This window comes from Corvus brachyrhynchos, unplaced genomic scaffold, assembly GCF_000691975.1.
Source record: "Corvus brachyrhynchos isolate BGI_N302 unplaced genomic scaffold, ASM69197v1 scaffold8, whole genome shotgun sequence".
In the NCBI taxonomy this organism is placed as follows: Eukaryota; Metazoa; Chordata; class Aves; order Passeriformes; family Corvidae; genus Corvus; species Corvus brachyrhynchos.
Window position 1 is genome coordinate 286,412 of NW_008240031.1, and position 11,984 is coordinate 298,395.

An 11,984-nucleotide genomic window follows, 5' to 3' on the forward strand; every position below is an offset into this window, starting at 1 on the left:
CTTGAGGTCACACCTCAGGTTCTGTGTTCTGTTCTGGGTCCCTCATGACAGGTAATATACGGAGGTGCTGGAGTGTGTCCAAAGAACAGCAATGGAGATGGTAAAGGGTCTGGGACACAAGTCTTATGAGGAGAGAGCTTGGGTTGTTTAGCCTGGAGAAAAGGAGCCTAAGGGAGACCTCATCACTTCTTAAAACTACCTGAGAGAAGGTTGTGGCAAAGTGGGCACTGGCCTCTTCTCCCAGGCCACAAGTGACAGGACAAAAGGAAGTGGCCTCAAGCTGTGCAAGGGGAGGTTCAGGTTGAACATCAGGAAGAATTTCTTCACTGAAGGGGTAGTCAGGCATTGGAATGGGTTGCCCAGGGATGTGGAAGGAGTCAGTATCCCTGAAGGTGTTCAAGAAATTACTGGACATGATACTCAGTGGTATGGTTTAGTCGGCATGGTGATGATTGGTTAAAGCTTGGACTCAAAGATCTTGGAGACCTTTTCCAATCTTAATGATTCTGTGATTCTAAATATAGAAAAGTTTGGTCTTTGTATGTCATGCAGCTCTCTAAAACATTCTTGAGTAAGATTAGTATTGCCTCCTCTTTGTCAAATAATGGTAAAAGAAAAAATACTGCTGACGACACCCTAATACCATTTTCTTTTCCTATGCAAATCCAGCAGCATGCTCTTCATATGTATCTCTGATAAACAGCCATTATGGAGGAACATGAACACTGGAAAATGCAAGATACTCACTTAGCTCCTTGCCAACTGCTGCTGCAACACAATTTTTGGGCAATTCAACCAAAGCACTGATGCCTTTAAAAAAAAACGGGGGGATAAGGGAGAAAAGGATATTAACTGGTCACACAAAAACACAACAAACTGTTAATTCCTTATTAACAAAGTTCTTAACAATCTTCTTTCTGCTTATCAAAACAGAAGTATATTGCCTGAAGTGAAAGCTAAATGGCATCAGAAATGAACAGATTATCTCAAACAGAGGTACGGTCAAGAGTCCTGGTCCTGAATCCAGCAGAATTCTGAACATCAAACTTGTGGTGAGGCTGAAAGTAAATTATCTTTTTATTTTAAACACTATTAAGATATTTACATCCTAATGCTGGACAGTATTTAAAAAAACATGGAAATTATTGTGACTCTAAATACAGGCAGTACCAAATTAGATACTGATGCTACCTCAGTATACACAATTCTAAAATACTACGCAGAGCAAGATGAAGAAGAATCAAGCATATGATAAAATACCCAGCTTGCTGTTCAGAATTTCCACAGTCTGTGCCAAAGCACTGTTAGAGGAAAATTCCCCAAGGAATAAGTAATCTCTTCCCCAACAAAGGAAGTCAGAGATTAGGACAGAAGAGAAGGTCCATGCCACACATTCCATTGACTCCTTGTACCAAAGTTTCAACAGCACTCCATGCTAAGCACCACAGCATGATGACCAACTGGTATTTACCATGAGATTTCATACTGAACCAAAACAAGTATTAATATCCTCAAGGATTCAGAAGGCATTGCCTACCACTACTCTATTCTATGACAAAAATAAGGCCATATTGGTTCCACCTTTGAATGTGATTCACAGCTTTGTAAGCATTTTGGTAAAATACAGCAATAACATGCAACAATTTTCTTCACATGGACAGATAATATAAAAGTTTATTAATAGAAAAGCATGATTAACATTGATTTCTGATTAGGTTTATTACATTCCTATCAAAACGTGCATTTTCTACATCAAAAGTACTGATTCTTAACAGTAAAAAGTCATCTTTACTGCTCTACTATTACAAACCTTCACTTAGGAATATAATAAAACTCCCACTCAATCACACAAAAAGCCAGTCAAAGGATCTGGTACACGTTATGGCAAACACATAAATCAGCATCTGAGCTCTAGCCCTCTAAGTCCAAGATAATGTACAGTTACTGGTATCTGAAATATTCTGAAATTCACACAGCATAGAACATTAAAAGCAGTCTTAGTTTGGAATCCTATTAAATCTGACATTAAAAAAATAGAGTTGCTCTAATACATAATGTTATCTTTAGAATTAAAATTAATTTGCCGAGTTGGTTTTGCATCATTATAGAGATCCATTTTACTTGGACTTTAACAGCTATAATGAGTCATTTTCATTTTTACCTGCATCAGTAAGATGACTGGTCTTACACAAGAGATCTAATTTTCGGTTCCAAACACATAGATCACTCCCTCCAGACAACCATACATTCAGTCTTTGAAGAACTGTCAAACACTGCAGAACAAAAATCAGATATATGTCTCCTGCAAAAGTTCTACAGGGAATGTCTGTATTTCTCAGTGAAATGATCATGAGCCTTAGCTAGATAAATGTTTAAGTACTTTGAAATACAATATCAAGGTCTCTGAGAAATACATATTTAATTACATACTAATACGTTAAATTTTTCATCAACAATGCAAAAACTTTAAATGTTGCAGGTCGCCTTTTCCAACACAGTAACAAAACCGAGTCACAGCATTACCTTTGTTCTACGTCCTTTCAAAAAGAAAACCGAGGTACTAAGACCTCCAAAAACAAATTAAGAATTGTGCCCACTTCTCAGCCACTCATTATGTACCTATTATTAAACAAAATGCCATTCATTCTAACACACCTGCCCGCATGACCCATGAGTCAGACATAATAGCTTAATGTATACAACAAAACAACAGACATTCATAGGGTTTCCTCAGCATACCTTTACAGTAGAATGGAAACATGACACTTTCTGAACCTGTCTGCCACTAGTGCAGTCCCAAATCTGTCTTTATTCATTAAGGAAACTGAAAGGTTTCTATGTGTTATAAATGTAAATGCTGTGTTGGTAACTAAATGACAGGTTAGGAAAGAGCTATGCAGAGACTCCGTCTCCTAAATCTGACAGTCTTTTCAATATTCAGCCTAAATGACATATTCATAAAGGCCTGTTACAGATTCATTTTTGTAGCAAGGATTGTATCTACATGTCAGCAATAACTAGTGAAACCCCTGTGTAACCCAATTACACCCAGTGGATATTATTAGCCATTAAGTTTTGAAATGGGCTACAGGCTTGTGTCAGTGTTACCTTTAAAAGTAAAAACCACAAAAAGGCCATAGAAATTTAAATTCTCTCCAGACCAAAGGATACAATAACTGTTCTATCAGCTGATGCTGTTATAATCATATCAGTTTTTTCTTCAGTACCATCTGATGAGGAAAATGGTGCTATAGCTGTAATTTTGTGCGTGTGCCCATGAAGTTCATAAAGTTTTTCTCCAGTCTGAAAAACGAAAAACATGGAAAACTAAGGGTAAAATATGAAAATGCCTCCTGTAGCATCAAATAGAGGTATTAAATGACTTTTGAAAGCAAGAATTTCTAAAGAGTCTAAAATTTCCCTTCCTAAAGTAATTTAAGGATTTGCTAGTTACTACCTTCAGTGCTGTTCAAGATCTTAAATTAAATAACATATTACGTGTAAGTTTAAAGATGTGGTACATAATGCAAATTACTCTCTGAGTAAAAAACCTCTAAAAGCCCTTAAGAACAAAATTCTGTATTAAACTAATTTAATTTTAAGGCAAATACTGGCCATTCACCCCTCTTAATGACTACTACAGCAATTCAGATTTGTTGACAATCCCTCACTTTAAAATGTATTTATTTTCAATTTTAATTATTGGAAAAGTCTGACCTATATTTATGGCAAACTTCCTGCCAGATTTGTTTAGTATGCACATTATCTATAGATTCAAGCTGGTGCTTTAGACAACTACAGCAACTTCTACTAACATTTTTAGTTAAATGGCAAAACACTACAAACAAACATGCAGAAGCATAGTGGCATTTTAAACATGCAGCTAAAATGCAGGGTAATTTAAACTGCAAACTTCTTTACAGATGTGGATTAATGTTTTAAATTAAAACTACCAAGATTTGCTTTAAAAAATACAACAAAAGTCCTACAAAAGTAGAAGATGGAACTCAGTTCATAAGCTCGATATCCAAATGAGTTTTACATTCACAAACTGCTCAGAACACTGGGCATATATATTCACATACATGGGTTTTAATATTCAAATCCCTTTACTTTTCCAAATTATAGAATTATAAAATTATAAAAGGCCATCAAAACCAGCAAAGCACTAATGGAAACTGCTTAAAAGAGAAGTTTCAAGTCTCTCCTTTTGTATTTTAAAATTACACCATCATGAATGTCACATAAAATTTTCAGAAGATTTTAAAGAAAATTTAAAGTCTGAAATTTTTTCTTCCTCAGTTCAATGTTACTGTAGACAGTACAGTATGCCTCCCCTTCAAGCTTCTTATTAAACAATGTAACTCATTGTTATACTAGAGATATAACTCATATACTAGACTTCCTTAACAAAGGTCTAATATTCATCAGTTCTCTACAATTTTGTCAACAAAACAGAGTAGAAGAGCAGAACGGAAGGTGCCACACTTACAGAGCACAATTTGTATGATAAAACTAATGTCTTAGTAAGGTTTTAAAAAGTTATGAGAAGATTTTTATTACAGCAAGCAATTAAGGGCCTGTTCCTGCAAGGCATGCAATCTTTAATTTCTACTGACTTTGTTATCTTTCCAATATAATTTTGTGATAGCTCTCTATTAATCAGTCATACTACAAAGAAGTATTACTAATAGAGCCATTGAAATGCATCTAAATCTTACGTGTAAGGCAGGTTTGGGATCTTGCTACATATTTGTTGAGTTACAAGTCAGCATTTCAGCATTTACACAAACACAGAATAAACTTTCAAAGAGTAATTAAAACCACAATTTCATAAACACTTCTGCTTTTAACAACATGATTTAATCTGAAATTTCTCTAAAATCACTGTTGTCCCAAAACATTCTAACTTTGAAAACTTACACTTCTCTTGGGTTCACCCAACTTCTACTTCCCTAACTTACCTTTGTAAACTAAGATTCAACACTCCTTCCACTTTTACATTTTCAAACAGTAGCTCTGCAGCAATTCTTATTCATTCTGCTTTTTTGCTCCTAGACATTTCTACCTCTTCTTTACAACTTCTACCCTCTCCACAGCACACAAGCCATCCCTATAAAAGATGCCTAACCTGAGCATTCCAAAGAAATACGATCCCGTCATCTCCTGCAGATGCAAACCTGGGGAAAAAAAAAAAAAAAAAAAAAAAAAACAAAAACCACAACAAACTGAAAACTTCATTATAGCATAATGTAATGGAAAAACAGTAAATACTTACAGAAGAAAAAATACTTACAAGACGTATCAGACTCTAAGTAATAGGCATGTATTTGTAAATTACAGTTTCTAATCTGAAGTCAGTATATTTAAATAGGTGGTTATCAACATATACTTAATATAAGAACAAGACTTAAGAATTCCAATACTATTATAAAAAGAATGTTCTCATGGATCACCTCAGTCTTTTCCAGTCATGATCATCACCATCTATAACCTTGTCTGTTTCCTGAAGAAGCAAGGAATGGTCAAATGATCAACAAAAAAGCCTATTTTTAAAATGTGTTATGAACACTGTTTAATTTAATGTGTCAATGTAGAGTATTACTTGCAATTTTATCTCAGTCCAGTTTTTGGAAGACTCTTGCTGAGACTTAGCCTTCTTTAGTGATCTTCCAATCAATATGAGCCTTACTTCATGTTCAAAAAGTACAAGAGCAAAGAAGAAAAAAAAACAAAAAAACCAACCAGCTTTCTGTTACATTCATAGAGGATTTATTTAGTATCTTCAAAAACCAATCTGAGAAAATTTTCCACTCACTGGTTTTAGCTGAGCCACTGAGAAAACAAGAAAATCCTTCTGTAAAATTCTCACTAAGATGATATTATCTAAAGACTTGAAGCGTGAAACTTGGCTTACAATAGCTGACAAAAAGCACACAACGGAATAGCTGCAGAAACTAAATAAAAACATTTCAGAAGCCGAGTAACAATACTAATCTTACTGAAAAGAATCAAGTGAAAAATATTATGTGTTTAACAATATAGAAAATACCATATTCTTGATAAATAAAAATTTAGAATTACTGTCCAGCAAAACAACTCCATTAAACTCCTCAAACTCTCAGAATACTAACCAGCTATACAATTTACTCCTTATTCATATGCTATTTGATAACCTATCTTAAATGTAGCCACTCAGACTTTAGTTTTACAATGATTATCATTATTTTAGCTTTAGTAATTTACCTGCTACCAAATAACAAAGTGCAAAACGGTAAAAGACTTCTTTGTAACAGACAGTGTATGCAAGCTAAGAATACTGTGGTGTTTCTACAAAGATGAATTACACCAATTCAGTATGCATTTTGAGAAAAACATACTTTGATAAAGGGTTATTTTAATAACTTGTCTGGGAAAAAAAGGACTGAAGAAACCACACGAGATTCTTCCATTTTAATATGAATCTTCTGGTGGACTACTACAATGTAAAAATAACTTTCATGATAATGCATGTAACTTTTCTGACATACATATATTTACGACATTAAAAATAAAAACTGGCAAGCCAAAAATCCTCCATGAAGTCTTCCGTAAAATTTTTATTTGTATGAGTGTGTGTGTATATATATATGCACACACATATATATAAAATATATTAGAAAATAAGATTCTGTGAGCATTTCTGAACTGGAAGAGACAACTGGCATGGTCTCTTCCAGTCAATGTGCATGGGGAGGGAGAGAACCTTTCTTCACAAAACACCTGCTGTATGCTGCAAGGATATAAAACAAACTCTTGCCCACGTTAACTTCATGTAGTGAATTGATGAATATATTAGAATTTCCCTTCTCTGTCTAATCCATAAAAGATATAAATTACTACAGCTCCTTAACAGAGCTACTCTCACCTATTACTTATGTTCTTAGTCATTAAACATTTTCTATTTAATTCTCCGCATCAGCCAAGAGTCACTACATTTTATGACTGACTAAAGACTTCACAACCTTACTTTTAAGGCAGAAAATTATTTCTTCTCTTGTAGAATTAAGTTAAATTAAAGAACATGCAAGGCTAATCTAGAGAAAACTAGAATAGAAACTAGGTTGTAATGTACAACTATCATAATTCATTCTCTCAGTCACACTTCCTAAGTGACATAGGTAAATACAAGTACTTCATCTTAACCAGTTTTCCAGTTTTCAGATAACTCTGTCCTCAGAAGATAGATAACCCAGTCTTCAGAAGTTACTGATAAAGACTGTCAGGAAATATAAAGAAAGGTGCATACAGCTGAAACCTGAAGGAGAGAAACAAAGGAATTGTCAGGTTTCAAAGAGGTATAGCAAGTTGAATCAGATCAATCTGGAAGAGAAATGTAATGCAGAGGTTAGGCACATGGTGACTTTTGCTAAGTAGTCATTCTGAATAAAGTAGCTGAAAATTTTAAAACTTGAAAAGTTAAAAAAAAATTCCATCAACCAAAGGTCAAGTGAATTTAGCACCCTAGCACCAACAGAAAGTGCAACAAAAAATTGGAAAGAGAGAAAAAGCAACACTCGGTATTGTTGATGTCATGTCCAGTTGCTACAGCATATCTGTAGGAGTCTATTACATTCTTTCATAGAACCAGAAGGTAAAATAACAGCTATCCTCAATTCAGAAATACACAACACATGCATCCTGTCAGAACAGCAGCAGACAGTACTGCATATTGTTCTGCGAGAATCTATGCATGTACAAAGTGCAACACTCAGACCAGGAACAGACTGAAAAAGAACAGCTGAATCAGCTAAAGGCAATTCTTACAAACAAATGAATTTGTACTGAGAAACATAAACAAAACAATTGCTTTGTTTATGTTTCTCAGTACAAAAAATTATCACCATTATTTTCTCATTAAACTATAACTTAAAAGAGAAACCAAAAGACATAGTAACATAGCAAGAAAAGGGAGTATTCATCCCTTGCCTTTTTTAACACCAGTTTTTCCTGCCCTCCCCCATCAAAAGTAAAAAGAATTAAAAATGTTACCACATTTTTACAAAAGTATTGCTAAGAACATTGTGAAACAATTTGAAATGGCATTTCATACCTGCAATCATCTATTTGCACTAGAAATCGTACTATATCTTGATGGCCTTTCAACACAAGGAGCTCTGTGTAAGGATTCTGTATTTGTTCTTCACCAATTGTCTGTACAGAGGATTTCTAAAATTCATAAAAAAGGAAGTAAATTTATTTTGTACTAACATAATTATTTTCATCATGTCTTTGTAATGTCTAACAATCTACATAGAGACATGTGTGAAGTTTCTGAAATACCATTCTGACTTAATGAAAATCATTATAAAATACAGTTTTCTGTTTTTTCAAGTAAATAAAAGCTTTCTATAGCATGTATTTTAAATTATGATATACCATTTTCTGTCTAACAAAAACATTTTGTACCGATTTAATCACTGATACAGTGAGATGAAACCCCAGCTTAGTTATGAGCTGTCATGAGGAGGCAGTTTCATGACTCAATTCACAATATATTCAGATTTTCATTAAATTACACCTGTTACGAGATGGCTGTGAACCTCTCATATCTTTCATCTACTGTTCAATTTTAAAATCCTATATTAAGACAACATATTTAAAACAAATGAGAACAAATGCTGTTTTGTTCCATAATATATAAATCACCCATTGGTACTCTACTCACAAAATACCAAAGCAAACCGCTTAAAAAACCATAGAGAATGATTAATCATTTTATAGAACAGCATCTGCAATTACCCCCAACTAGACTATTAATTAAAAGAACAATCAATCACTTGGAGAAAGCTGATCACTAGGCAGGGTCAATAAAATACTGCATAGAACTGCATTTTCAAGGCAGAGGAGTTCTGCCAATCTCAATCATAATTTTATTTCAAGACAACTTTTTTGTAATTAAGGTCTTAAACATTCTGTAACAACTTGTTGTCAGATATTATTTTTTAAAAAAACCATCTAAACAGTTCGGTAGTTACTCAGTGACAGCACTCTCTTCCCTCTGGATTTATTTTACACAACAGTCAACATCACACTACTTCCAAGACTGTCCTTTCTTTGAGGACTTCAACACAATGTACATTGTAAAACAGCAACTACAGAACACTGTACAACATCCAGCACACGACAGGTAATACCACATGAAAGAGAAACATGTTATCCTCAGAAACTTGAACTTTTTCTTGCAAGATTAATAAATTATTTTCTATTACTTTGATATTGGTACTATGGTAATATTCTTCAGAAACTAAGAATGACATAGTAAATAAATATGGATGGAAAGAAACCTTTATATGGCCTGCGGATGGAAAGAAACCTTCATTTGAAGAGTTCTCAATTTTTAAATGAAGCTCTTGTGATTTTATCTTGGTTTTGTGCTATCTGGGGCATTTCATGAAGCAACTGTTCCTCATTTTATGCAATCACATGAGAATAGCAGTTCCCATTTATAATACAACAAGTAGAATCTGCATGGCTATAATAAATATAAAAACTTAGAATTCAGCCATCCAAAGCTAATCAAAACATTCCTTAAAAAAAAATGACAGTTCTAAAAATCCTAAGTAAATCTCAGTACATTAGCAATACTGCATTCAGAAAACATTCAGCAAGCAATTTTAACACCATTCAGAGAAACTCAGAATTTGTATCATTAATATTCCAATCCTACAGTCTGTTGTTGCTTCCTATTCAGTACAAGATGGTGCTATTTCTTCTGAACAATATGTCTAATCTTAATTCTAACAATGCCTGTGAATATTGGAAGATACAGTGCTGATGAGGTACCTATAGATGAGAACAAAATAACATCTTTTCCCCCAGAAATCTCATACAACAAGTTATGCTCTCTTCAGATCTCCATTCATATTTATTCAAGTGTTTGTTTAGATGAGCGTTCTTTCTCTGAAGAAATCTATATACAAACTATTAACTGGTCTCTCTTCCAGCAACACCAAGATTTTTGGCGATAAAAGCTGGATGCTGATGTTAATGGAATCTATTCCCAACTTGCATGTTTTTATGCATGACCTGTAAGCAACAATAATCAGAAAAAAACAAACAAACAAACAAAATGCTCATCTCAACCTCAAAATTTCCTATAACCTCCATGATGTGAAGCACTTAAAAAGTGGGAGTTTCAAAAGCAATTCATGAAAACCACGTATACAAGACTACACAGGAATACTGATTTATGGATCACGGAGCATGACAAAACAGCTCCTATGGACCATAATGCTCCTGCACTTAAGCGCTCCAACTACCAGAGCCACCCTGCCTAAACCATGGCTGGCCATCAACTGAAGAGATTCAGGAGCTTAAGTCTAAACGACTTCCAGTTCTACAGTAAAATAAAAAAAGAAATGGGTAAGGAGAAATTTCCATTTCACAAACTTAGGACAGCTTTGCCAGAGGCTTCCTCTATTCACCCAGTGCAATGCCACTCTTAACACATCTGTCTGAAGTCACAGCGCAAGAAACAAACACCGTTAAGTCCATAGCCCACACACTGCTGTGGGCTTTCTTACCTATTGAAGAACTAATGGTTATGAAGATTATTAGATGAAACAATATTGCATCGTACTAAGGGTCTAACCCTTAGCAATACTTGTTCTTCAAATTTTCCACAGAGAAGCAAAATTATTACTATCATTCCACAAAATGTGATGACAATGAGAACAAAAGCCCTGTGGATTTAACCAAGGCATGAACGGCAGAATGGAAGAACCGGGCCACACCTTGATTCATGCTCATGCTTTATTAAATCACAGTATATAAACCAGAGCCAGAGTTTAAACTTTGGAAAGGGACACACAACAACACGGTTTTCTAGCACATCTTAGAAAACTGCATCATATTTCCCATCCTCCTTCTAAAAACAACTGCACACAAACCTGCAAGTATGGCTGAGATCCAACTGCCATTTCGACTGACAACAAAAGTCACAGGTAATCCCACACATCGTCCTTCCAAACTGGTGCAGACCCAAATTTCCACCAAATTAAGTACTGACCTTTGAAGTCAACCACGATATTGACATAACTTGCTCATGAACAGCAGCTGGAAAATAATTATTTCCTCATACTTGTCTAGATTATAAAAGCACTAAGTATATGGAGCGCAGCAATACTTTTAATTAACTCTTGTTAAATCTGCAATGAGAACTTCAGCAGACTCTTACGGACATGAAAATTCCAATAATCTCTCCCTCTAATTCAGTAACATTACTCAATCTGAGTAGCAGGAAGGATGTCAGCGTACTACATAACAAAGCGTATTTCGTAGATGAGGAACCAAGAAGAAATGCTGGAAGGCTACTACAAACTGCTGTGACACATAAATAAAAACTCACTGCCTATAATTTACATTATCGACCTCAGAGTCCTGAAGGCAGGACTTGCAAGAACTGCACGTAAGCTACACACCATAACCCCACCGAGCGGGAGGGGCCGGGATGCTCCCGATAGCTCCCGGGCGAGCTCTGCTCGGTCGTTCTGCTGTTCACAGAATCAGCTACGTTGCAAAGGACCTCTGAGATCAAGCCCAACCCATGACAAACACCACCATGTCAACTAGACCACGGCACTGAGTGCCACGTCCAGTCCTTAATACCTCGAGAGATGGTGATTCCACTACCACCCTGAGCAGTCCATTCCAATACCTTTCTGTGAAGAAATTCTTCCTTATGTCTAACCTGGACCTCCCCTAGTGCAGCTTGAGACTACGTCCTCTTGTCCTGTCGCTGGCTGCCTGGGAGAAGAGGCCAGTCCCCACCTGGCTACCTCCTTTCAAGAGTTGTAGAGCACAGTAAGGTCCCTCCTCAGCTTCCTCAGACCTTGCAGATACCCTGTAGAGAGAGGGCTGCTCCACCCCTTGAACTGAAGTGCCCACACCTGGACACAGTCCTTGAGGTTCGCCTCTGTGCCTTCCCCCCTCCCCTGGCTCCC

At 35.6% G+C, this 11,984-nt stretch overlaps 1 protein-coding gene across 1 annotated transcript in view; it reads right to left on the bottom strand.

Moving 5' to 3' along the window:
- WDR41 (WD repeat domain 41) overlaps window positions 1-10,961 on the bottom strand; it is a 27,296-nt gene extending 16,335 nt beyond the window's left edge. Inside the window, exons 1-7 of the mRNA XM_008640935.2 lie at window positions 10,932-10,961; window positions 8,093-8,208; window positions 5,132-5,180; window positions 3,172-3,303; window positions 2,740-2,802; window positions 2,162-2,273; window positions 748-810 (exon numbers count right to left, since the gene is read on the bottom strand). Coding sequence (XP_008639157.1) covers window positions 748-810; window positions 2,162-2,273; window positions 2,740-2,802; window positions 3,172-3,303; window positions 5,132-5,180; window positions 8,093-8,208; window positions 10,932-10,961 — 565 coding nt within the window. The remainder of the gene's footprint in view (window positions 1-747; window positions 811-2,161; window positions 2,274-2,739; window positions 2,803-3,171; window positions 3,304-5,131; window positions 5,181-8,092; window positions 8,209-10,931) is intronic.
- Between the last annotated feature and the right edge of the window lie 1,023 nt (window positions 10,962-11,984).